The sequence below is a fragment of the Mucor mucedo genome (assembly GCF_025094135.1).
Source record: "Mucor mucedo strain NRRL 3635 chromosome Unknown EV154scaffold_118, whole genome shotgun sequence".
Taxonomy (NCBI): Eukaryota; Fungi; Mucoromycota; class Mucoromycetes; order Mucorales; family Mucoraceae; genus Mucor; species Mucor mucedo.
Window position 1 is genome coordinate 35,000 of NW_026252402.1, and position 25,968 is coordinate 60,967.

General features: G+C 37.3%; 7 protein-coding genes across 7 annotated transcripts; 5 read left to right on the forward strand and 2 right to left on the reverse strand.

Moving 5' to 3' along the window:
• Nucleotides 1-17: 17 nt before the first annotated feature.
• Nucleotides 18-5,268, forward strand: EV154DRAFT_555043 (uncharacterized protein; the record flags this gene model as incomplete). The annotated part of the gene is made up of 6 exons (XM_051605247.1): nucleotides 18-1,299; nucleotides 1,354-2,384; nucleotides 2,452-2,912; nucleotides 2,988-3,193; nucleotides 3,264-5,181; nucleotides 5,236-5,268. Exons 1-6 carry the CDS (start codon nucleotides 38-40, stop codon nucleotides 5,266-5,268), a joined length of 4,911 nt encoding a protein of 1,636 aa, XP_051453335.1. The 5' UTR covers nucleotides 18-37.
• Nucleotides 5,205-6,814, reverse strand: EV154DRAFT_545531 (cytochrome C1 family-domain-containing protein). Its single transcript, XM_051604661.1, has 7 exons — nucleotides 6,640-6,814; nucleotides 6,503-6,538; nucleotides 6,285-6,445; nucleotides 6,045-6,228; nucleotides 5,852-5,965; nucleotides 5,453-5,793; nucleotides 5,205-5,380 (listed from the first exon to the last, which is right to left on the reverse strand). Exons 1-7 carry the CDS (start codon nucleotides 6,697-6,699, stop codon nucleotides 5,368-5,370), a joined length of 909 nt encoding a protein of 302 aa, XP_051453336.1. The 5' UTR covers nucleotides 6,700-6,814; the 3' UTR covers nucleotides 5,205-5,367.
• Nucleotides 6,812-10,134, reverse strand: EV154DRAFT_522804 (uncharacterized protein). The gene is made up of 3 exons (XM_051603038.1): nucleotides 8,519-10,134; nucleotides 8,063-8,464; nucleotides 6,812-8,003 (listed from the first exon to the last, which is right to left on the reverse strand). Exons 1-3 carry the CDS (start codon nucleotides 10,022-10,024, stop codon nucleotides 7,284-7,286), a joined length of 2,628 nt encoding a protein of 875 aa, XP_051453337.1. The 5' UTR covers nucleotides 10,025-10,134; the 3' UTR covers nucleotides 6,812-7,283.
• A 3,393-nt stretch (nucleotides 10,135-13,527) lies between these two features.
• EV154DRAFT_555046 (uncharacterized protein) lies at nucleotides 13,528-17,070 on the forward strand (the record flags this gene model as incomplete). Its single annotated transcript, XM_051605248.1, has 5 exons — nucleotides 13,528-15,550; nucleotides 15,849-15,972; nucleotides 16,022-16,095; nucleotides 16,149-16,662; nucleotides 16,723-17,070. The coding sequence occupies 5 exons, from the start codon at nucleotides 13,528-13,530 to the stop codon at nucleotides 16,913-16,915; spliced, it is 2,928 nt and encodes a 975-aa protein (XP_051453338.1). The 3' UTR covers nucleotides 16,916-17,070.
• A 401-nt stretch (nucleotides 17,071-17,471) lies between these two features.
• EV154DRAFT_539960 (uncharacterized protein) lies at nucleotides 17,472-18,527 on the forward strand (the record flags this gene model as incomplete). Its single annotated transcript, XM_051604384.1, has 5 exons — nucleotides 17,472-17,735; nucleotides 17,808-17,954; nucleotides 18,026-18,166; nucleotides 18,229-18,340; nucleotides 18,397-18,527. The coding sequence occupies 5 exons, from the start codon at nucleotides 17,472-17,474 to the stop codon at nucleotides 18,525-18,527; spliced, it is 795 nt and encodes a 264-aa protein (XP_051453339.1).
• Nucleotides 18,528-19,504: 977 nt separating this feature from the next.
• On the forward strand, nucleotides 19,505-20,531 carry EV154DRAFT_522810 (adenylate kinase-domain-containing protein). Its single transcript, XM_051603039.1, has 4 exons — nucleotides 19,505-19,738; nucleotides 19,802-19,873; nucleotides 19,935-20,344; nucleotides 20,418-20,531. The coding sequence occupies exons 1-4, from the start codon at nucleotides 19,678-19,680 to the stop codon at nucleotides 20,487-20,489; spliced, it is 615 nt and encodes a 204-aa protein (XP_051453340.1). The 5' UTR covers nucleotides 19,505-19,677; the 3' UTR covers nucleotides 20,490-20,531.
• A 3,064-nt stretch (nucleotides 20,532-23,595) lies between these two features.
• On the forward strand, nucleotides 23,596-25,947 carry EV154DRAFT_471246 (Rho GTPase activation protein; the record flags this gene model as incomplete). Its single annotated transcript, XM_051597870.1, has 6 exons — nucleotides 23,596-23,950; nucleotides 24,013-24,159; nucleotides 24,219-24,437; nucleotides 24,502-25,131; nucleotides 25,184-25,336; nucleotides 25,550-25,947. Exons 1-6 carry the CDS (start codon nucleotides 23,824-23,826, stop codon nucleotides 25,945-25,947), a joined length of 1,674 nt encoding a protein of 557 aa, XP_051453341.1. The 5' UTR covers nucleotides 23,596-23,823.
• Nucleotides 25,948-25,968: the final 21 nt, after the last annotated feature.

A 25,968-nucleotide genomic window follows, 5' to 3' on the forward strand; every position in this document is an offset into this window, starting at 1 on the left:
TTTTGACCTGGTTTTTTCTTCTCTTAATCTTTCCTAAATGCTTACAGAATTAGAACGATATGAACCATTTGGAAAGAAATGCATGGAAGCAAAAGCGCACTTTACGCATGATACCCAAAATGAGTCCATAATGGACTTTTCAAAGATCACCTTTAGTTCGTCTCAAGTGACAAGCGCCGCACCTCCACCTACATTTCACAAGTTATTCAGCATTTCGGACACTTCGACCATTAACATGGGCACAGGCTTTAACGAACGTAAAATCAACCACACAGGAAAACTAGAAAACTTAGCATTGGACCTAGAACAAGAAATATACGTTCAAGGTTCGACAGTTGTTTGGAGTCGTGCAGGATATATATTAAAGACATTTGATTATAGCAAAGAGAAACAATTAATACAACAAGTTTTATTTGCTTGGTTCCCATTTCATTCAGCTTCGGACCCTACAAGTAAACCCGCAGCAGACATCAATGCTCACGATATGGAAGGCGAGGACCGCATTGTAGATGATTATTGGCAGAAAAAAGGTCCGCAATCCATCATCAATTACAATTCAGTTGGTGCAATTATTCAAGATACTATACCCTTTGTGGAAGGAAATAAAGTGCAGCGTAGAACATTATGTATCGTATTCCAAAATAATATCAGGATTCATTGCGAAGATGGTATGAGCTTTACATCCCAAATACCCTTTGAAATAGGTGATGTCGTGCCATTGGATGTCGGTTTATTGGTGAGCCGTAAACATGAGCCAAAAATCAAGAGCAGAAATAGAAAACCCCTTCAAACAGGAGCAGCCTCTTTCTTTGTTACTGTTACACATCCATTAAGGGGTGCCTGTCCTGTCAAGACAAAGGAAGTCAGTCATACTGGTATCAACACTCTACCAGAGCAATTCACCAGCCCTCAGAAATTATTGTTTGCAACTACAAAATCCTCAGAAACGGGCAGGTTACCTGTTATTGTCACATTAAATATCAAGGAAAACAAACATTACATCTGGACTTATGATCGTCGAAAAGAAAAGAATCAATTACCAAAGACAGCTCAAACACCAACAACCAAGAAAAGAAAGGCTTCACAAGCTTACGTCAGCAAAAAATTGCCTGGTACACTCAATAGAAAGAAATCCAAACTAAATGCTGCAGATTCTCCACGCGCGCAATTCCACGAAGATTACATTTCTGATGACGAAATGTTGCATGAAAATGAAGCAGAGCGAGATCTTTGGCATGAATTATTAGACAATAGCGAAATCACACTTCGATTATTATGGAGAGAATCTCACGGCACAAAGTAATTTAGCATTCATCACATTGTTCAAATATACTTATCATAATACACTTGTAGAATGCCAGCAAAATTAAAAGGAGTCAAAGATGTTAAATCACAATCGTTTTTAATTCACGACCTTAACGGTCAAGAATTAATCTGTATTTTAAACAACACACTTGGTAGCCTTCAAGTAATTAATCTCAGTAAAGCAACACAGTTATTAAACGATTGCATCGAGTTTAAGACCCCCGCCAAGTTAGCTATACCTATCAATGCAACCCGAGATAGCTACAACGATTTGTTATTTGTAGACGCAAATGGATCGCTTGAGATTTACGTGGATAAGGGGGCTCGACTCTCCTTGACACAGCCAAAGCAAGGAAACTTGGTTAATCTGATTGATCCTGTCTATGATCGATTTACGGCCATCTACGAAAATGGGCAAATGTTTCGTTATAGGTTGCAACTCCGACCCAAAACTTCCTTGGTACGTGATTGTCTTGCTGCTATCAGTTGTGCCACATCCTTCTATTTCCCTAAAATATGGTGTAGATACCTCAAGATAGCTCATATCACCCCATTGGTGAATGACAGTGATCGTATTCATGCGGATGAATGGCAAGTTTTCTTTGTGACTCTCTTGTCCTTTCTCTTATTGAAGAAGCAAGGCTATTACACCGGCACAAAAAAACCCGCGTCTTCACAGGCAGCAATCAGGGATATAAAGTTACAGCAAATTAAGGCCTCCAATATCGAATACATGACACAAAAATTGGGATTTATGGCGATTACACCTGAGTTGAATTACGATTATCTTTTAGACGAGAATTATTATCAAGGTGTTCCTGCACCATGGATTGATCGAGTTATCACGTTTCGACCAAAAGATCATATGGAGGAAGAAGTATATTTGGATTCGTTTGAATTTACAGAAATTGTCAAGAGCTTGCATATTATTTATGAAGATTACCGCATCAATAAATCTATGAAAATGCAAGCAAATTTACTTGGCTACCTATTATTACAATCTACCGTCATTTTAAAGAATAAGGACTGGATTGAATACTACAAAAGCCAAGGGTTAAACCCTTTATTCACTGTAAATTGTAAGTGAAAAAAAAAAGATCATAAGAAATGGTATTCATAAAAGACCCCCTCTTTTTTTTCTCTTAGTAACACTTGTGGGTGATGAACCAAGAGAGATCCTTATTGAACCACCGAATATTCAAATATGCTTAAGACAAATGACACCGAATACCTCTTCAAACCCGACTCTATTAAGTTCATTCGGTGTGAATACCTTAGAACCCGCCACAGGTCATTGTCATCACAACTACGCTCGTACTGTCAAAAATCTTTGGTCTCTCTATGGTGCCATCAATACTGGTGAAAAGACTATATTGTTAGACCGCATGGTTGCTGAACGTATTACAAGAAACGACATAGAGATATTGATTGATACAGTCTCGTTTCCGATTTTGGAAGCCCTGGATTATTTAAAAGAAAATCCAATGATCAATTGGTCTAAAGAATCGTATACGGTGATAGGAAGAAATGACATGTATAAGCAACTCAAATTAAAGCCTACTGTGTGTGATCCCAATACGGATATATTTAAGCTCCCATTTCAAAAAGTAATTCACGACACATTTGATAGCTCTTAATATCTATTTTTTTTATAGTAAACTAATCCCATACCTTTACAATAGGAATCTGACCATTCACAATCTGTCAATGATTTGATCGAAGGCCGCTCCGCCGCTCCTGTCATTACATGTCCTTACAAGACGGATATATTAAATATGGAAACCGAACGTTTACGATTTGGATTTGGAGGCGTGATAGAAAAAGTCCGCAACATGCTAGACGGGTCACGCATTCCAGATATTGAAGTAGAAGTTCTACCTGATACATCGTAAAGTAGTAGTAAAAATTTAATATGAGACATGTGTATACTGACCCTAATTGTTCATATAAAAACATAGAGATGACGATATTACGAGAGAACATCAAGCTCATGTTATCTTGGCGGTGAAACGTACATTATCTGTGGGAATAGGTCGTGCTATCTTTGCTTACGGAACTTATGTGCCTGATCTAACGCGTGTACCACCTATCGAACCTCTTGTGTTGTCAGGCAAGATACTCCCATTGCGCAAGATCGTCAACCTAGACGAGCAATTCTATGGCCCAGATTTCTTGCACTGGCCCGAATTTCATAACGGTGTTGCTGCAGGACTCCGCATATCGCCCAGTAATAACATAAATGATTCGTGGATCGCATTTTGTTATCCTACGGAGCTAGGTCCTGAACATGGTGGACTTTTGCTTGCGCTAGGTCTGAACGGTACTCTGAAAAAATTATCTGTGGTAGATTGGTATCAGTTTATCTCACAGCCCTGTGATCTGGTTTCAGTCGGGTTTCTCTTGGGAACAGCAGCTGCATTTCGTGGTACGATGGACGTGAAAGCTGCCAAACTAATATCTGTGCATGTTCCTGAACTTTTACCGGCAGGATCTAATAGTTTTGCACAACCTATTTCTGTACAAGCTGCTAGTATATTGGGTATTGGACTTCTTTATATGAACTCTTCCAGCCGTGTCATGACCATGACCATGTTTAATGAAATTGGAAAAAATGCTTCTACCTCTAATCCAATCTTGAAACCCGGCGCCGAAGTCTTTGCTCTGTCTGCGGGATTTTCGTTGGGTTTAATTACGTTGGGTGCTGGAGATGATATCTTGCGTTTGGATCCTCAAATGTGTAACAAATTGAACCATCTGATTACGGGTAGATCTGTCATATTTACCGAGGATGGCTTGGAAGAGAAAGTAGATCAAAATATTGCTACAGATGTCACTTCAGCAGGTGCGACCATTGCTCTCGCTCTTATGTATTTGAAAACGGAGAATGTACGCGTCGCACAAAGTATCGATATGCTGAAGACAAGGCCTTACCTTAATTACGTCCAGCCTCACTATTTGTTACTTCGTGTGGTTGCTAAAAGTTTAATTATGTGGAGCACCATTTTACCTACAGAAGAGTGGATCGAAAGTCAAGTACCAGAGTTTATTGTAGAAGATATGGACAACCCGGATCTCCCTCCTACAGACCTTGAGGTGACAAAGCAAGCCATGTACAATATCATTGGAGGAGCATGTCTTTCCATTGGGTTGCGATATGCAGGTTCGAAGAATGAGGATGCTCTCCAGTGCTTAACTGTTTACCTGGATAAATTCGGCAGGATGTTGGGCGTTCCCGAATATAATCCACAGCAGAAGATTACTAGAGTAGCTATCCGAACATGCTTGGGTGTAGTTTGTACAGCTGCAGCGATGGTAATGGCCGGTACGGGTAACCTCGAATTATTGACACGGCTCGAACTTTTAAATGATCGCCTTGCACCAGATATGGACTATGGTAATCATATGGCAGTAGGCATGTCACTGGGTATGCTGTTTGTGGGTTTAGGAGGATACACATTAACAACAAGTAATGAGGCCATTGCAGGGCTATTGTGCGCGTTTTACCCTTTCTATCCTATGAATTCGGAGGATAACCAAGATCATTTACAAGCGTTTAGACATTTATGGGTATTAGCGGTTGACTCGCGATGGTTGATGCCGTTTGATGTTGATAGTAAAAAGCCTTGTCGGGTGCCGATGCGTCTTGAGATATATGAAGATAATGGCAAATCGCTATTACAAAGAAAAGTGCGTCATATGAGGATTGAAGCTCCTTCGGTCGTGCCTGATTATAAGTTAATTAAATCCATTCATTTGGATGGTGACAGGTATTGGCCACTATTCATCAACATGGGGTCGGGCGAATATCAAGAATCAATCATCAAGTCCGGCCTAATGTATGTGAAAAAGAAAAAAGGAAAAAAGAGTTACGAAGAGGTAAAGTTAAAAAGAAAAAATTTGGACAAAGTGCTTAACACTTTTTTTTTATAGGATCCATTTGGAAAAAGAAGTCTAACTTGGTAAATCTTTCAATAACAATAATAATAATTACTGCAAAATAAATCATGCAGCAATTTTGTTCGTTTTTATGTATAAATATTCTTTTTGTATTTCTTACTAAATCTACTTGGGAGGGCTAAGTTGAGAAAAAAAAATTGTGTTAATGCGACAGATCATAAAGTATACAAGAATAAAAATAAGGTCTTACTTGTAAACGATCTTTCTAGTCTTAATAGGAGCCCACTTGAATCTCTTCATGTAGATGGACAAAATAGTCAAACCAACTAAAATAACAGTGGCCTTCATACCCATCTTCTTACGGTCATCATGCTCAGGCTCGGAAGTCCAGGCAAGGAAAGTAGAGACATCCTTTGCCATTTGAGAAGTGGTAGCGGGAGTACCATCCTCATATTCAACGACACCGTCAAAGAGAGTACGGGCCATAGCAATGGCACCACCAGGGAAGTAAGGGTTATAGTTCAAACCTTCACGAACTTCAACACCTCCGGGAGCATCAACATAACCTGTAAGAAGAGCAAAAACGTAATCCTATTACAGAGTTTTAGTTCTATCTATTCTACACACACTGCAATACATAATCATTTACCTCACCGCCATGACGAGCCTTACAGATCAAGGAAAGATCTGGGGGAAGAGCACCACCGTTAGCAGCACGAGCAGCTTCATCATTAGGATAGGCCTTGGGCATATAATCGGCGGTCTATACAAAACATGTCAGATTCATTTCCCTTTCTTTTATCTTGCTATCTCTCTGTCTATCTTTGAAGTTTCCTCTTTACCTTGCCTGGTCTCATAAACATCTCACCTTGCTCATCAGGTCCATCTTGATATTCGAATTCTTCAGCCATAGCCTTGACTTCGTCCTCGGAGTGAGAGACACCAATCAAGTTTCTCCAGGCAATACGGTCAAGAGAATGACAGGCTGAACAAACTTCTCTGTAAACTTGGTAACCACGACGAATACTGTCAATTATAAATATTAGCATGCATATATTTTTCTGTATTTAGATTTTACGTACGAAGCGTGATCAAAAGTGTCGAGAGGACCGGTATGAGGCCAAGGATGGGTGGGAGGGTGAAGACCCTCGTCAGCCATATTGGCAGAGGCATCAACATACATGTAAGTCAAAGCAGTGGCGCCAATAATACCAGCAGTTACACCAGTAATTTGCTTGGAGTTCTATTAGAATAACAATTTAGTACATGAATGAATCAAATATAAACGAAATGAATTTACAGCAGCAACAGTAGGCTTGGTGGAGGCAAAACGAGTCTATTTTTTTTTTATTTATTTTTTTTATTTTGGAAAAGAAAAATATCGAAAGTTTAGTATTCCATAATTGGTGTTCCATTAAATTTATTTGATTTCTTTACCTGCATGGAGAGCTGTTTGACGGAACGTCTAGCAGTTTGAGAAGCAATTCTAGAGAACATGACTTCCAATTATAGAGAAACAAAAAAAAAAGAGTAGGGAGGGAGGGTGTTAACTGACAAAAAGCAAAAAAAAAAAAGAGAAACAAAAAATTGAACAAAAAACACAACAATGGGTTTACTTGCGGGGTCTTAAAACAAGCTTTCATCTGGCCCAGTTAATCCCCAGGGTGGAGCATCGGCCGTTGGTATAAACGTCACGTTTAAAAACCCTTTATGGCGGAGAGTCAAATTATCAAAAAAGCTTAGGCCCAGGCACCGCTTTGTAATTTCACTCACAATGACCTATTTAAAAGTACCAACAGCGTGTTTTTCCTTTCATTTACACGCAAAATTCAATTTTTGAGTAAAATATTTGTCAAGTTAATTCCATAACTGTAAATATGTTATGTGGCTGTCTATGTCTGTCGTATTCAATAATATACTCAATTCAAGATATCCGAGTTTAAGGTTTGCCAATATACTGTTATTCATACATATTGGATAAAACAATTAAAAACACACTTTATGCATCCAACCATTTAAAAAAAACCGCAGATATGTTGTCTAAATACACAAATAGAAAATAGTATGATACATTTTTTTGTTTAAGGCAATCTAATGGTTCTGATAGGATCCAGTCTAAATTTAAGATCCTTCAAACGAGCACTAACAGGATTCCATTCATCAAATAATTCTAATAGCTTGCGTAAATCATTTTTCAATCCTTCATCCGCTAGAATGCACTTATCGGAACATATTCCATGCATCGCCCATGGTAAGTAGAATGGATTTTGCTGTAATTTTGCAACAAATGGATCCATTCTTGCAAGAATATGTGGGGCTGCCGCTGTTAGTTTTTCATTTTGAGGATCCAGATTGGCACGCATGTATTTTCCAAACGGAGCTGTTTCAAATGTATAGCGTACAGCTGTCATATACACTTGTAGTTCTTCATAGATGGTCGAGTGTCCACCTTCCAGCGCATATAAACTCCCCGCTAACACCTCACTAAGATGGGTCAATAGGTCATAATCTTGTAGTCCAGCGTTACGTAGTCGTAACGCAAACACAATGAGATTGATCAGAAAATCATCCTGTGAATATATGTGACCGTCAATATAGATAGATCTGAGGATATTGGGGTGGTTCACAGATGACATAATTGCAGAATATAATGGAACCACTTGATCTTGCATTGAACCTGTCAGCACTACCTTGATACCGCATTTAAGTACATAGCCAAGCGAATGACGGAACTTGAGGGATATGGAACTATTGGAATCCATAAACTCGAACAATTCACGTGCGGCATCTGCCTCAAAATACTGGATGATGCTTTTTTTAGTTAAATCTACTTACACTGAAAAAGATTGATAACAGTTACCTTTACGATAAGACTACCTTTTAAAGCGGGAAATGGACCATGGGAAATTCCTGCCATTGCTAATAAACAAACGGATTGTCTGATAATATGTACATGACCTCTTTCGAGGAGCCTTTGCAGTAGCATGATGGAGACGGGTGTGCCTTGAGAATGTGTTGCCCATAAAATAACATCTGCCGATGATACTGCTTCGAGCCAAGTCGAGTTCTCTACTAATTTGGTGTAGAGTTGGTTGACTCTGTCCTCTACTTTTCCTTCGCCCTCCAAAGGCACCATAGTAATAGCATTGGGAGGTAATGTGACACCATGCTCTGTTTGGAAATAAAGTTTTACACCCGAAGCCATTTGCTCACAGAATTTTGATGATGTACCGGTTGGTTCTCCAATCATACTACGCACGAGCTAAAGGAAGGGATAAGAAATTTGATGAATTTTAACTTATTTTTTTTTTGTTACCTTCATAGGGAACCAACCATGTACACCCACCACTACAATTCTTTTGTCTACAATAGTCTTGGGATCTGAGGATTTCATATCATCGACAAAACTAGAAAATTTGGCTCTCATTCGTTTTGCTAACCAACTAGAGTTATCTTCGGGTTGATCAGGCGGTGCTTGGATCAAGATTGCATTAATAGCGTCAATTGCTTTGGTAATGATATTACTTGTAGTAGTAGGTGGCACAACGTCGGATAGTTCGGTTTGAATAAATTGTGAGTCAAATGGTGGCAACACCTCATTTTTTTTTCTGGGGCGTAATGATGCATTCGATGCCGATTGTCTTAGCGTTGGTTTTACACCATCTGGATTTACAGTAGTAGTGATAGGTAGAGATGCTGTTCGTTCTACTTTCGGTATCGGTTTATCACTCATTACTGGCAGCGGTTTCGCAGGTTGAATAACGTTTTTCTTGGCTGGGAATAAGAATGAAGTCCAAGAAGACTCTCCAGATGTTTCAACCGTTGTTGAAACTTGGGTCTTCTGTTCCACAGTTTTTTGCGGCGGTTCTTCAGACGGTAATGATGTGGTTGTGGTTGTAGTTGTGGTTGTCGTAGTTGTAGTGACAGTTGTCCTTGGTGTTAATACTGGCGGTGATTCCTCCAGATCATTATCTGCACCCCTCACTGCTAAGATCTTGTTTTGGTCAGTGTTTGAGTAAGATGAAATTCCAAGCCAAGCCAAAAAACCCCCTTTATTCTCTTGTTGTGTGATAGCTTTATTTTCGCACGTGGACAATGTAGGAGATAGTTCTTTCGCTATAGCAGTTTCGTCTCTCTGTTTGTTCAGGGTCTCAAAGTAATCATCATCCATATTCATGGATGTATTCCTCGTGTTTATTTCATCTTCATAATCGTCTTCTTCTTCCATGTCAGAACCACCCGCAGGTGACGGTGTATCAATTCTCCTAGCTAAACTTTGAATAGCCGCTGATTGAATCATATTATCTTCCTCTTCTTTACAATCAAAAACTACATTTCCATTTGCTGACACACTGGTTGGGAATGCAGCTGCTGAAGCCTTGGGTGAATGAGCTAATCTTAGTAAAAATGAATTTGAAGAGTTGCTTGCGATAGAGGAAGGTGGACGCTGCTTTTTTTGAATGGCCATGCTTCTTGGTAAACTGGAATGCGGAGTCATGATGCCTTCTGTTTTCTGCATAAACGGAATCGGTCTTGGTTTACTGGGCCCATTAAGGGACGACATGGAAGTCTTTTTGGCTAATTCGATTGCGAGAGATTTAGAAGCGGACCGTAAGGGCTCATTGGACGTCATGGCCTCAGGTTCATCACACATGGTGGCCTCGTAACTGTTTAGGTTGACATCGTCAATAATTACGCTCACCGACGTTGATTTTACGCTGGGAGCCACTTTGGATGTGATGATGGATTTTTCTCCATGATTTTTTTGAATTTTTCGCTGTCCTTTGGGATCACTTGTATTGACTACAAACCAACTAAACATGAAGAAAAAAAATGGTTAAAACAAACAAAATAAAATAAAATAAATAAAAAGGGCATATCCTATCTATTTATTAAGGGATGATTGTCCATGTGATCTGATCAACTTTTACCCCAAAAGTGATCCTATTCATGACCGGGTGAGTTTGCCCTGTTTATACCCATTGTCCTGCTCTATTTTCTTACGTGACTATACAGCTCATTCTTTTGTTCGTCATCATTGTCGGTTCCTGGTTTTTGTGTAATGTCGTGATTTAGAACTTGATTGTGCTACAAATTATGCACAATAAAAGTGGTTTATTGGTTGTTCTTTAATATAAAAGGGGAGTTGTTTCGATAAATTGATAAAATGAATAAAACAAGCAGGTACCACCCCACAAGACATTATTTAAACGGAAGCTGTCACTGGGGGTACTAAAAAAGTGACCCGTGCAAATCCTAAAGAGGTGGATAGATCTAGTGAGCCAATCATTAGACACTTGCTTTTGGTGGGCCAAAGAGTCATACGTGGCTACTCCCTTGACTACCATAAAGGATACGCATTAAATATAAGGGGAGATGCAGTACGTCCGAACGTACTTGTAATTAATGAATACGTTAAAAATAGTTTACGGTTGCATAAGGGGACATTCATGCACCGCAGCTTTGTTTCTGTTGGTGAAAATCTCCGTTGGGCGTCTAGAAAGTTAAACTTCAATCCCACAACCATTCCTCTAAAAAAAAAACCACGGAACATCTGATAATAGTTGGACACATAATGTATTGATGATCTTCACCGCAAACGACGTATCCTCATTTGTATTTCACATGATAGACACATTTAAGTGACAGGATTCTGCTTTATAATTTTATGGACTGAACATTACACACTGTTGTAGTCGCCATATGTAGTATTTTCATTCTTTAACTGCATGGAGCATTTGCCATCACTTTCCCCAAAAACGTCAACATTTAAAGTTTTAGATAATTAAAATGTGTTTGGCATAACTCTATTAGCAGATGCTGTGCAATATTTTGTTTGATGCACGAGCGACTATAGTTGTATCAAATTTAACTTTAAAAACACTAGTGATGCATCGGTGTTGTCGTGAAGTACATACAGAACTTTCAGCTTGTAAAGATGTTTTGGATTCATTCAAGTTCAGGGCTTATTACTTACGGAATCTATTTTTTTCTCAAGTAGTGATTAAATACGTGTACCTAAACTCCTACATGATAAATATGTCAAGTTTAGTTAAAGTTACTCCCATAATCTCTTAGATTATTTACCCAGTTTCTTTCAGCATGTTAGAAGTTCTATTTGTATATGTTAATTTTTATTGCAAATTCAGGGTTTATAATTAAATACATGCGAATCACCCTCACCTGTTGAAACCAGTAACAGTGTCCAGTCAATAGCAATCTGCATTTACTTCTAAATGACAAAACATTTAAGACACCATTGATATTACACCGAAAATAGTATTTCGGGTCACTAATTTTATCGACTGCAAAAATACAAAAATGAAGGACATTTTAAAAATGGACGGAAGTAGCGGTAAAAAAAAATTATTGCTGCCTATAAATAGGATATTCTATACTTGCTTGTGCTATAATGCAATAGTTGACTGTGATTCGTCTCTCATGAAATATAATGGACACGTGAGAAGATTCAGGCATACTTGCTTACCCTTGTCAATCTTATCAGATTACTACTCAGCTGCAGTAGATACATATTTAACTTCAAAATTAATATTATCTCATGAGAGGTCACCAACTAATTTTTTGGAGAAACACTTATCGAGATATAGATAGACACCACTAAAAAGACCCGCGCAAAATCCTTGAACTGGGAATTAGATGTGGATGTACCCAGCAAGCCAATAATCAATGCTCACATCTGTATTACTAAAAAAAAAATTACTGGCTGACATAGAGGATACGCAAAATGCACTTCATTAAGATAAGAGGGCATGTGGTATTTTTAAACATATATACTCATGCATTAACACCTCCAATGTGATATAGTATTGCATTATTAAAACTAATACAATGCGAATTGCATGGTGAGGAAATTAACGCCAAACCTTTTTTTTAATTTACGAATATAGCATTCATTATTATTTTTGTACAATTATTCTTCCAGAAAGAAAAAAAAAAACATGGTAGATATTATATTAATTGCATTTTTGCAGTAAACAGGCCATTTAATTCTGTTAGCACTTCATACGGCTTAAAATGAGCGGAATATCTGGTCACTTTTAATAATCTAGTCAGTGTAAACCAAATATCATGATTTAAGTTCCACGAGATTGGCTTGAGCAATTGAGTGACATAGTTATATCTCGCGTTGTAATGAGCTGATCCTAGACTCTAAGAAGACGACGCTCTTTCATAATCAACCCAGTCTTTTCGTTTATTGGTACTTGATATGCATGAAATATTACCATCAACCCTCGGACATGTCAAAAGCAAAATACCCAAGAAATGCAAGTCAATTAGTCGATTATTTAATGGAGAATGAAAGGTAGATAAGTTATTTTTGAATGAAAAAGATATATGGTTATTTTGTTTGGGAGCATTGTTATTGATTTTAATAAATTGACGTAATCAATGACGAAGAACAATAAAATTATACTGACATGTTTGATCTCGTGATCAGTTTCTTTAGTTACTAAAGCACCACAATCTCCAGCTATCTTCAGAACAGATGCAAAGAAAAAAAAAACGCGCAATTGAAACCAATTTATGTACAGGCCTAATTATCGACTGTTCCTAACGAAATGAAGAAAAAAAATCACACCGTCTACGAATTATAGCAACGAACGATTTCCCATTTTATCATAATCCGCTCTCGCGCATGGTATTTAAAGTTTTGCGGTTTGTGGCACATGTTAAATATCCGCTTCAGATCAAATATTCCCAAAAAAAATTACTGTGGCACAGGTCATAACCACTTTTTTTTAAAAATGTATTATGTTATGGAAATCAAGAGATGCTTATATAACTTTTGATAAAATTGGAACAAAAGTGTATTCTGTTATTTAGCTTGTGTTCAGCAAAGTCTAAAGCGTACAGTAAAGATTAGCGGTGGGAATTAATTGTGCTTGTCACACCATAACCCAGGGTTCAAAGAGACTACGTGCATATAGTAATAAATCATACAAGTAGATGTATAATCGCAGATGATTATTGTGGGTTTTTTTTCTGCAGCTATTGATAAGAGTTTTGTGATTCAGAATAGAAATACATGTAAGAATAGGCAACTATAATCCAAAAGGAAAATACAATCTAATTTGAGAACGGTGTCACGAAAATAGGCAGTTCACATATCTTTTAGCGAAATTTCGGTGCTAACTTCTTTTTATAGCTATCAACCATTTCTATTGTACCCCAAACAGTGATACCTTCAGGAACATCTTTTTCCAATCATCTTCTTTTTTTCTGCTTTTACAACTATTTAGTTTAATTTCTTTTCACTTCTTTTTCTTCCTTTCTTTTTATTAAAGAACTACATATACAGACGATATGGTCCCATCAACGAGCGGAACTGTTCGACAATCAATTGCAGACCTTACAACCGATATTAGAGCAACCAAAGGTGAAATACCACCTCCTTTGGTTGGAAGTTCAACTACAGTGATGGGTGACGAACTTTACATATTCGGTGGAAGAGTAGCATCTAGTCGACAAATGACGAATTATCTTTATATCCTTCATCTTCCAACCTTGATGTGGACAAGACATATTGCACCTCCTGATTCAGCCAAACCACCCACTGCTAGATATTTTCACTCTGCATCACTTTATAAAGACCGCTATATTGTGATATTTGGTGGTATGGGAAATAATTCTGGGAGACGTACTCGCCAACAGCAACAAAAGAACGGGGAAGAGCAATTATACGCACTGGATGATATCTCTGTTTTTGATATAGGCACAATGTCTTGGTTAGATATCAATGTGCCACCAAGTATTTTCACACCTCAAGCTCGTTACGCACATTTGGCCACAGTTTGGAATTCGGATAAATTAGTCATACTGGGTGGACAAGATATTGCTAATACACACATTAACGAAATCAATGTGTTTGATTTGACAGAACTTGCTTGGGTACATGGTGGATCTATCAATGGACCTTATGATGCTTATCGTGCTGTAGCATTTAGTCCCTCATCCGAAAACGATACGACATCTTACGGCGGTAAGACATCAGACCCATTTTGGAAGGTGAACACAACTGATGATAACGATAAGATGGAGAATGAACAATGTAATCCCCCTGTCTGTATCTACTCAAATTATAACTTTAACGACTTGACACGTGACCTACAAAGCTTTGTGCCAATGAAATCAGCTCACAATGTAGAATTTCATGATCATGCTTCAGAAATGGCCACTTCTATATTGCCTCCTGGTCTTCGATTCCCAACCGGTCAATTAATGGGACATTATTTTATCATTTCCGGTACTTTTCTAAGCTCCACCCAACGTGGGTTTCAAATTTGGGCACTTAACTTGGCTAATTTATCATGGACTCATGTTGATACCGGTAACAGCATGACTGGAGGCTCTTGGAATCGTGGTATTCTGTCTAAGAAAAAGTACTATATACTGGGCCATAGCCATCGTGACTTACGGGATGATTATAGCTATCGTCGAATAAATTTTGATCATGTTGCTACCATCGATCTAGAAGCATTTGGTGTATATCCTTTACCACCATCTACATGCTCCAATGCTGCTCAAGAACTTGGTCTGACCATGATGAATGAACCTGGCCTGTCAGATCTGACAATTTGGACTACAGACCAACAGTCTATCTCTGTTAATTCAATTATTTTAGCTGAACGATGGCCTGATTTTGCACAACTTTTAAAGGAGCAAGATAACACTAAACATGAAACTCAGGTCCAAAAAAAGCAACTATTGTTTCCAGAAACCTACGCTGTAACACTTGCATTTTTGCAATACATTTACACAGATCATCTGATTACTGCACAACAACATCAACCCCAAATCTTGTCTAGGCTCTTGTTCTTGGCAGATATGTACAAATTAGAAAGACTGAAGCAATTGACCACTTATGCTTTACATCAATTATTGACGATATCAACAGCTAGTATGGTGTATGAAACTGCTACACTAACCTTTCAAAGTGCGCTTCAAATCAGAGCATTGAGAATTATGATGAATGCAAAGCGTATGCTTTTAGGTCAACAGCAACAGCAACAGCAACAACAGCAACAACAACAACATAAAGAAACATCTCATCAACCTGTTCCTGAGCAAGAATGGACTCCAAGTGCATTGCCTCTATCGCCTTCTTCTAGTTTATCGCCTCCTACTAGTGTAGCAGCCTCTGGTGGGAGTGCAGGGTCATTTTATTCCTCTTCGGAAGAACCTTTATCACCTTCATCCCCGCATGTTTATTCCAACTTGAGAAGATTAGCTCAACCGGGTATGTCACCTTCCAATTCAGAAAAAGCTCAGCAACAAAGATACATGTATCCTGTCTCTTCAAAAGCACCTTTATCGCCTCCACTCGCTGGTAAAAAGCAACAAGGATATTTCGAACAGAATAATCAATTCAACAACACAAATGGAAGATCTGTTACTTCCTTTATTTAAAAAAAAACCCTTATTACACTAGTAATTATACCTTCTCTCTTTCCTTTTAAAACAGTCTGGTACTGTCCATTATTAAATTATTATTTTTTTTTCCTTTCCGCAATAAGCCACTGCTTTTCTCTTTCTTTTCTTTCTCAATGTCGAATAAAGCTCAAAAAGGTACAACATCTCACTTGGACACCTTTCTAAAAAGAAAAAGACTAAAATATACAAAAAAGTGTCGGTTCCTCGTGAATCGTGGCCTTTCGTGGAAGTCCTGGCGGACGAATACTATCGCTCATTAGAAACCGTTTCCGTCTATGCAGCTGAAATCATTCCACAACAAACCAACTTGATTTTGAAGTAGGTGTGAACCATTACTCCAAGCATTAGTTACTTATTTTTTATCCAGGTTTGCACAAAAGCATTTACCTGCTTTAGAAGGGTTAGAACATGCCAAACGAATTAGAAAAGTTCCTGATGCTAGTAAGAAATAATCATCTCTCATAAAAAAATACAAGGCAATTAATTGATATCAGATAGATTACAGGTTTTATTATGCATGCAAACATTTCTGTCAGAAAACGAATTAAAAACGCTCTTATCAACCAATGGATACGAAGACATCCAATTTAGTACAGTCGAAATATCGAAATATGCACCGTTAAACCGTCAACAATATGAAGCATGGAATAAAAGCTGGCCTTTATCCTATAGAGAAGATACACGGTTGGACCCCAAGTTCAGTCCAGAAGATTTCGACACAATCCACCAGAATATGTCTGCTATTTTAAAGAGCAAGTCAGTAGTCTGTCGAATTGTGGATCCTTCAACAGATCAAGTGATGTCGGAAGAGTGTGACACAAGAGAAAGACATCCCCTTCACCATGCTGTCATCAATAGCATTAATTTGGTGGCACGGAAAGAGTCTGAATTGGCCGGCGGGGTAGGACGTATGAAGCGACCTGCTGATCAGATGACAGATGAAGCTCAGAAAACAGGGTATCTTTGTACGGGTTATGATATCTACCTGACTCATGAACCATGTGCCATGTAAGTGAAGATAATCCCATCATTCTTCTCGGCAAACTAATTATGTCCTTTCTTTTTCAGGTGTGCTATGGCTCTTGTTCATTCAAGAGTAGCTCGCGTATTTTATAGCATACCCTCAAAAACCGGTGCCCTTGGCACCAACTATAAAATACATGCTCATCCTAGCTTGAACCATCATTACCGTGTATTTAAAGACGTTTTAAGGGATGAGCATCATGTCTTGGAATCCAGTCTTGTAGACCAAGAATTATAACAATAAAATAACTACAGATATACAAATCGTTTCGGCCAAGTGTAGAATTGATACTTTATAAAGCATCAATGGGGATGTTTTGAATTTTAAAAAGCGTCGTCATTCGGGCACAATCTCCGTTTTTAGACAAACGAAATAAAAAAAAATCTTTTTTCTCTCTTCATTTAAAAAACATGTTCAAATTGTCGACCTGGACAGGTCTCTCTAAATCAACTTGCATCACTAAAAGATTATTCTCGGCTAGCTGCATTAGCAATAATAAAGTCGACTGTTACATTTCCACCATCAATGATGCTTATACTAACTTGGCCCTGGAAGAATACTTACTGCGAGAAACTAAACCAGAGAGACATATTCTTTATTTATGGAGAAATAAGCCTTGCGTAGTGGTAGGAAGAAATCAAAACCCTTTTCAGGAATGCAACTTGAGATTCATGGCTGATAATGATATCCCACTTGTTCGTCGTAGATCAGGAGGCGGTGCAGTTTATCATGTAAGAAAGAAAAAAGAAAGAAAAAAAGAAAACGAGGAGGAAAATTAATGAAAAACAAGGATATGGGTAATTCTATATATACTATTTTTATGCCACGTGAGGCGTTCTCTAGAAGAACCAATGCTGAGCTAGTAGCCAAATCTCTTAATCAATTGGATATCCCAGCTATTGTGAATGAGCGACATGATATTGTTGTCGACAATCACAAGGTGTCTGGAAGTGCATACAAAATTACGAGTGCAAGAGCATATCATCATGGTACCATGCTCATTGACGCTGACACACAGACTTTAAAGAACTGTTTATCCAAAAAAAGAATGAATAATGTAAGTATTTCTTGTCCTTAAAAGGCCCCAGAGTAAAATGAACCCAACCAATCATGATATCTGTATATTTAGGCTGGCATTGTCTCAAAAGGAGTAGAGTCGGTCCCTTCACCAGTCACAAACCTCAGAGACTATTCATTTACAGTAGATCATCAACAATTTTGTGAGTCCGTATTGGCTGAATTCGTAGAAGCGTATAATGACGGCATCCCAGTAGAGGTAAGAGGCTATTTTTACTGTGTGTGTGTGTTTACGCACTGAACGATAAAACTCATATGACTATGCTGTAGCCAATCATGTTTGATAATAACAGTATGCTTCCAGATAAAGTAAAAGAAACGAGACAGGAGCTCAAGACTTGGGACTGGGTTTATGGTCAAACTCCCGAATTTACAAACACTGCAGAGACACAATTGGATTGGGGACACGTGGTAATGCTGCATACAAATTCCCGCACTTTTTTCTTACTCTAAAACATGTATTAAAATTATAGAAAGCAATCATACATTCAAGACACGGTAAAATCACAAAGGCTGATATTACAACGGACAATAACTTGATACATGAACCAACAATCGCCGCAGCAATATCTGTTGCATTAGAAGGTAAACAATGGGCTTTTTAAACGCAGACATAAATATTAACATTTTTTTTACAATAGGTTTACCTTACTCTAGATTTGTCATAGATGAAGCAGTCGAGAAAATAAAATTACAGGTACCCGGTCTCATTAATGCTGATAATGATCATATATCTACCAGCCTTAGTAAATGGTTACAAGATAGATTGTAAAAAGGTCACGAATAGAAATAAAAAAAATTCTTTGTTACAGCATGACGTTTCCCTTTTTGACATCACTTGTCTAATTTTCGAATATATAAAGAACGGTCTTGATTTTCATCTTCTCAATAAATTATCAAAATCTGAACTTTAAAATTAAAATGGGTCTCAATCATAGTAAAGACATTCAATACATGCTAGTCAACGTCCGTGGTGAAAAGGTGTCTATCCCTTATATTCGTTTGCCTGATGGTCAATGGGCTCCACTTCAACAAAATTGGATCCTCCAACAGCAACAATGGAATGCTTCAAGAACAAGCGTGCCTAATGCTTATATGAATCCAGCACTATTTCCTTCTCGTCCATTATATCCTATTGCTAACCCGTAAGTCTTTTTCATGATCCGATGTATGTCATACCTTTTCCTAACACGTATTCACAGATTTGACTATTATATGCCAAACCCCACTTATTATAGCGGTAACTTTTTCCGATAAACAAGCTTCGTTAATTTTGTCCTGTACTATTCTCTCTTTACTCTTGCATAAATTATACTCATTAAATCACACTAATAAATTTTATTTTTGAATTACATGTCAAAAACCCTTTTTTTTTTCCTCTTCTTCTTCCTTTTTTGGACTGCTAAAAAAAGAGAGGGAAATATGCTGTAGATCTTTAAAAATAGCATTAATAAGAAATGACATATACCACGTTTCTTTATACATGTTTACGTAGTATCACTAGTACAGTCACTGTAAGGATTACCTGTCTTCCCTCGTAATTATGCATACTGCATATGCAGATATCTCAAAAAGTAAAAAGGTTTCATTCAATGATTGGTTTTATTATAAAAAATGGTCATCTTAAACTTGTGCTACGAAAATATATGGGTGATGATTACAGTAACTAGGGAAAAAAAAATGTCATATGAAGTAGATCTAAAAAATCGAATGGGCTTATTTTCAAATAGCACATGGGTTTTATCTATACATCTTTAAATTTTTAATTGAGGTCCCTGATACGCAATAAATTGCATGATGATTTCTACGTTTTTCACATTCAAGCATTTTAAATCGCCGTTCAAAACTGTCATGACTATATATTCGACTCTCTTTTCTTCAAACGCATTTTTTCCTTCGAGATTACTTTTTCATCTTTTAACATGGCACCCATCACTACTACTACATTTGACCCCAAGGAAGTCACCGTTGTGTTTGTTCTCGGTAAGTGAGTTGATGAGATAAAGAAAAGAGGGGTAGGCGTTTTAAACTAACGCTATCTTGTAGGTGGTCCCGGTGCTGGTAAGGGTACTCAATGTGGAAACATTAAGCGCGATTACGACTTTGTCCATCTCTCTGGTAAGTTTTATATATAGATAAAAATTGACCTCTAGTTGGCTTACTCTTATATTGGTGCTAGCTGGAGATTTGTTACGTGATGAACAAAAGCGTGAAGGTTCCAAGTATGGAGAATTGATTCAATCTTACATTCGTGATGGATTGATCGTTCCTATGGAAGTTACTATTGCATTATTGGAAGCCGCTATGAAGGAATCTATTGAACAAGGTAATAAGGGACGTTTTTTGATTGATGGTTTTCCTCGTAAGATGGATCAAGCCATCAAGTTTGAAGAATCTGTGGTAGAGTCAAAGTTCGTTTTATACTTTACCTGTTCCGAAGAGACTCTTTTGGATCGTTTATTGAAGCGTGGTGAGAGTTCTGGTAGAATTGATGATAACATCGAGTCCATCAAGAAGAGATTCCAAGTTTTTAAGGAAACAAGTTATCCTGTCATTGAAGCTTTTGAAGCTAAAAATAAAGTGCGCCAGGTACAGACAGACAGACACACACAAATTACTGCTTAAAATTTATTGAATATTTATAACTAAATCTTAACTTTAGATTAACTCTGACAAGCCCATTGAAGACGTTTACGATGATGTTAAGAAGATCTTTGATGAAGCTCTTTTGTAGACTATGTTTATATGAAATAAAATATTAAAATTAAGCAAATGACATCGATTTTTCATCATAATTTTTAGTTCCTGAGTTCTTAGTCGTGTGTAACGCATATTTATTTTTGCAGTTACCCGAACCATCATCTTGTCAATGTTAATTATCCTGATGATATTGATCAGCATCCGCGATTCTTTGATCTGAGCAGACTACCAACTTTCCAGTAAAATAATTGCACATTCATATCTTACATCGACCATCAGTCTTTTCATATTACTAAATTATACAAGTGCTTTATAATTTTTTGTAAATTATGATCTGAGAACAACTAAGATGGCGATGTTTGCAGTAAATCTCAAAATACTTGGGCAAAGATCTCAATACGCATTCTGCTAAATATATCTACCTCTAGAGAAAAAATATCGCCCTTCATAGTAAGTGTAGACTTCACTGGATGACAAATATGCTGCACTATCGGTACACGCTATTACTGAAACATCATTACCAAGTTCAGCATTACTTGTTTATGTAATCCTAGGGATATTTGCAGATGTTTCTATTGTAAGTAAAGACTCAAACATTACAGGTAATAAATATGTCGCTCCGACGTGAACCAGCTCTTTTTTATCAGTTCTGTTAATAAAACTCGTTCATACTCTTTTTTCCTTTAGTCTTTCCTTTTTACTGTACAAATATATCGAAACTTTATGGCATAAAATAATCGTGCAAAGGTTAGTTAGCAATCCCCGTTTTTGTGTTTTCAATAAACCGCTAATATGACACTGAATTCGCGCAGTATATTTGTGATATTACGCCCGTAAAAGCCATATGAATGATCCTCTTTCGACCCGAATCCGTTTGGTTGAAGAAATGGCGGTCACTTTGGCGGACACGTGTATTTGCAGCAGGATATACGTGTCCTCAATATGTGCTGTTAATTCCTCTCCTTTAAAAAAAGTTTTGAGACGACGATTTTCCTCATTAAGCGCAATCAAAAATGCTCACAGTGACATGCAGGGTAAAAAGACAGCTTGATTACCTGCAACGTTGTAACGCATAGTGAACTTATTTCTAAGATATCATTTCCTATATTCTTCCAATCAGACTGGTCGTCATTAATTAGTCTGGTTTGGCAACATTGACCCAAGATCTGTTGGACTTTGTGGTCTTTTTTTGATTATGGGTATCATTTTTATTCCCTTTTTGTATGCTTATCTAAGTCATTCTCAATGCTGAAGTCCATTAGTGTAAACCATAATCATTTATTTGAGACATTTTCAAAGGAAAATAGCGATTATAAGTAAAAATTCGTTTGTTGATATGTTTTTCGACCCTTTCTTTAATAATAAATCGCTTTTCTTAGGGACAGCCAATTTTTCCTTAGGGACAGCCAAAGTGCACGTAGTCGCAACGTAAGATCTATGGTTTGGATGTTCTGTAGACATGGGAACAAGGATATACAATCAAAAACAATGTAAAAATTACAAATAAATGTACATCAAACGATTTATACTTATTTTGACAATTCTATTATCACTCTTTCGCCTTTGAGCTCGTTTGAATTAAATCTTACGCAGAAATATTAATGTTAAGTCCAAACGAGAAGCTGAAAGTTAGCTTTAAAATACATATACTGGTTTAAACTATGTTAGTTGTGATAAATGTGTATATATTTCAAGTTATTAAGTTCTATTGACCTCTTAATATCTATTAAAGTATCATAATCCCAACATTACGACTACGTGCACCCTGGCTGTCCCTAAGAAAAATGGCTGTTCCTAAGAAAATTTGGCTGTCCCTAAGACACCCGATAATAAATTACACCCGGTTAATGTAATTTTTATGTAAATGAGTTATTCCATATGTGCATGCACAAGACTAAATCCATGTTCGGTACCACATTGTTATGTAATGTTTAATTTTTAAAAAACTTGTATGACAAACGTCAGTTCCGAGCCAGAAAAAAAAAAACTAAACTTTATTTTTGAGATATATCAAACGCCATTAGTTTTTATAAACCACATATCGGCTTTGAAAATTAACAAAAAATTTCTTACAGACCAAAAAAAAAAAAAAAAATGAGAGAAAGAAGGAAGGTGGAGATGGCGAGCATCTGATGCAGTGTCGGATTTATTAAACTTAAGCCTTGTGCTTTTTATGATGATGCAATGAAAAGTGGCTTGCAAACCCTTTTTTGCAGCATTAAGTTTTGTAACACTATCCTGCACCCTCATTGTTCTCAGAATTTTCATTTGCGTCATCCGTTTTATCACCACCAACTTATCGTTTTTTCTCATCATCAGAATCACTACAATGGAAGTCACCATATATAGTTATCATCACTGGCGTGATTATTCATTGTTCCAATTCGTCCTTTCAGAAATGCAGGGCATAAGCGTTCCTAGTATTTGCACCACAATATTCTTAGAGGTGTTCTCAAGGCTTAACTATAAAAAGCACACTGCAGATATAAGGAGTCTCGAAAATGGTGATGGCAGGGACTCACTTTGAAGATGGCAACATTTACAGAAAAAATGTGCTTCTCGCTTATCAGCACTTGGAATAAATTCATTTGATATAACTATCCGTATAATATATGTTGCATATTTAACTGGGTCTATCACATCGTACTGACAATGTCTACTTTTTAAAAGCAATAGTATTTGGAAAAGGATTACATCCAATAAGGGGACGTGTCACAAGGAAATTTAAGCTCGCAGAAAGCGGTGTATAAATTGTGACTTCTCAATTATAACGATCATAAAAGGGGACCGGGAAGAAAATTTTTTCTGTTTCGCCAAGGTTTCTTTTCGTGTTAAATATTTTATTATGGTAAGTTTATATTCTAAAGCTGCAAGGGGAAGTAAAAGGAGAGGTTTTATGTTGAATGATGAATTGCCGTTGTCTTTAACAACTTGAAGAAAATTAATGATTCAAACACATCTGATTTGCTAACTGATATCAACAAAAAACCTTTTTTTTTACTTTTTCCATATTTCCTTACGTTGAAAAACAAAGTCTAACTTATCTTTTTTACTTTGCAGGGCTCATGGTCTATTTAATATAAATATAAACAAATAATAAAATCACTTTTTTTTTAAAAAAAAAATCATGTCTCTATTTTTAAAAAAAAAAAAAAATGTTTATTATGTTCGTGTCATATTACCGAGGGTGATCTACATAAAGCTAGGGCTACATGTCATTGAGTGGAAATGGATAAGCTTAAATTATTGACGTAATTTGGTTACACGAGATGTTTCTGTTACAGTGTGCTACATGAGTATAAATAAGAAACAATAGCTTCCTTTTTGTCTTTTTTCTTTTTTTCTCAAATCAATTTTTATATATTTACATGCAGCGCTCTAATAGTAACCCAACAACCTCGTTAACAAAAAGGAGATCCTTTCGTGGTTGGCTCAAACGAGTCACTCTTCCTAATGGTAGCCAAAGAAAGGTCGGACCAGATAACATGCCTAAAGGTAAAAATGATTTGAATTATTATCATAGTGTAGTTGTCACTAATCACTTTTTCTCAATAAAGGGGGTGTATTTGGTATCCCTCTAGTCATGTCAATAAAATACGCAAAGACGACTGTGGGATATATTGATGAAGACAACATAAAACACACAAAAGCTGGTGCCATTCCTATCATTGTTGCAAAATGCGGTTCCTTTCTCAAAAAAAATGGTTTGTTTGCAAATAATTCCATGCACTTTATCACTGTACTGACTTGCTCCATATACTAGCTCTTGATGTCGAGGGTATCTTTCGAATTTCCGGTAGCGCAAAGCGTGTAAATGCTCTGGAATTTCAGTTTGATCAAAGCACTAGCAGTTATGGGTTGGATCTAAACTGGGAAGGTTACACTGTACATGATGCAGCAAGTCTTTTCAGAAGATACTTGAACAGATTACCTGATCCGGTTATCCCTTTTCAATATTACCAGCAATTTCGTGATGTGATGAGTAAAACGCGACAATCAACTATAATTTTGATGGTGGTTTACTAATTTAAGACTTATTTCTATAGGTAGTAATCCACCTAAAGACACAGAACAGCGTATTGAACTGTTTCAAAAGTTGATCCAAAGCCTGGAGCCTGCCCATCAACATCTTTTACTCTATCTTCTCGATTTCTTGAACTTATTCGCCACTGCTGAGGCAGAAACCAAAATGGATATACCTAATCTCGCTGCAGTCTTTAGCCCTGGTATTCTTCGCCATCCAGATCACAATACCCCTATTCAATACAAAATTTCTCAACACGTCATTGAGTTTTTAATTGAATTCCAAAAATTATTCACCATGCAGTTGTTGGTCCCTTCTAGAGTAAAGAAGACAGCAAGCAGTATAGTACCTCCTGTTCCTTTACTTTTACCCTCATCAGTGGGTAACCAGCTTTCACCTCCTCCAGTTCCATTACATGTTGCCAACCCTTCTGCCCCATCCATAAAATCATCTCTTGCTCCTAGCAGTATCGACAATAACTCCTTTATTGATTCGCCCCTTGAGATAACTCAACAACGCAATGTCCAATCGCAACCACAACCACAACAAACCAACGACCTTGGAGATAAACTCATTCGATTAGCCACACCTTATTATCGCATTTTGAGACAGAAAATTACCGAATTAGGACTTTATGTGGAACCTATTGTTGGTAAGTAAAAGTACAAAACGTTCAATTATAGTTACTAACTTTTTTTCTGCAGCCAAACCAATTGCCCTTTTAGCTTGCTTCTCGATACTCTTTGTTACTGTTGCAGTTGTTATTTATGAATTATACTTGGCTGCTACTTTGGTTAGCTTTGAACCTTTAATGTTCTTTACTGGACTAGCTTCTTATTGGGGACTTTTATATCACAGTCTTACCGCTAATGAGCCTATCTCCGAAAAAACACTGACGTCTATTGACCCACTTGAAAATACCGTTAAACAACCTACAGAACATGCAACTCAAGAGGATGAACGTGAAGTTTGTGATATATATCCTGTGATGGATGATGTCACTGAAGAAGCTATGATGAAGGATGAAAGTATGTCAGAATGGCGTGATTTACTTGCACGTTCTTGGAAAGATGAAGAGCCTTCGTCCTCCTCATCCGCCTCCATTTTTGCAGCAGACAATGATTCAGTTATGAGCAGATCTAGCCGATTTAATGAAGAGGAGGACTTTGCCCCTCCTAGTGATGGTAGCAGTTCGAGCGATGAAGATGAAGATCTCGGATTCGATCCCGCTACTCTTGAAGCTTATTTTACGCAGTATGACAAAGAGAAAACAGACCAAATTAAAAGAGATGCTGAGTTAGCCCAAAAACTTCAAATTGAAGAACAAAAGGCGCGTGATGAAAATAATCCCTTTGTTGTAGAAACTATGGCCGTCGGTAAAGCTCCTATTGATGCTTTCGACGATGATAAGGTAACCACACCAACTGACAAAGAAGCTTGGAAAATCAGAGTCTTTCGCGACCAATAAAAAATAATCATATATGCTTAC

Bases quoted from the DNA above. Each gene is read 5' to 3' on its own strand.
- EV154DRAFT_545531 (XM_051604661.1), bottom strand. From the start codon at position 6,699: ATGTTCTCTAGAATTGCTTCTCAAACTGCTAGACGTTCCGTCAAACAG. The intron at 6,446-6,502 runs GTAAATTCATTT...TTATTCTAATAG, and splicing joins CCAAGCCTACTGTTGCTGCT to AACTCCAAGCAAATTACTGG. The intron at 6,229-6,284 runs GTACGTAAAATC...TATAATTGACAG, and splicing joins GACACTTTTGATCACGCTTC to TATTCGTCGTGGTTACCAAG.
- EV154DRAFT_522804 (XM_051603038.1), bottom strand. From the start codon at position 10,024: ATGTTTAGTTGGTTTGTAGTCAATACAAGTGATCCCAAAGGACAGCGA. The intron at 8,465-8,518 runs GTAACAAAAAAA...CCCTTCCTTTAG, and splicing joins ATGGTTGGTTCCCTATGAAG to CTCGTGCGTAGTATGATTGG. The intron at 8,004-8,062 runs GTAACTGTTATC...AGCATCATCCAG, and splicing joins AAGGTAGTCTTATCGTAAAG to TATTTTGAGGCAGATGCCGC.
- EV154DRAFT_522810 (XM_051603039.1), top strand. From the start codon at position 19,678: ATGGCACCCATCACTACTACTACATTTGACCCCAAGGAAGTCACCGTT. The intron at 19,739-19,801 runs GTAAGTGAGTTG...GCTATCTTGTAG, and splicing joins CACCGTTGTGTTTGTTCTCG to GTGGTCCCGGTGCTGGTAAG. The intron at 19,874-19,934 runs GTAAGTTTTATA...TATTGGTGCTAG, and splicing joins CGACTTTGTCCATCTCTCTG to CTGGAGATTTGTTACGTGAT.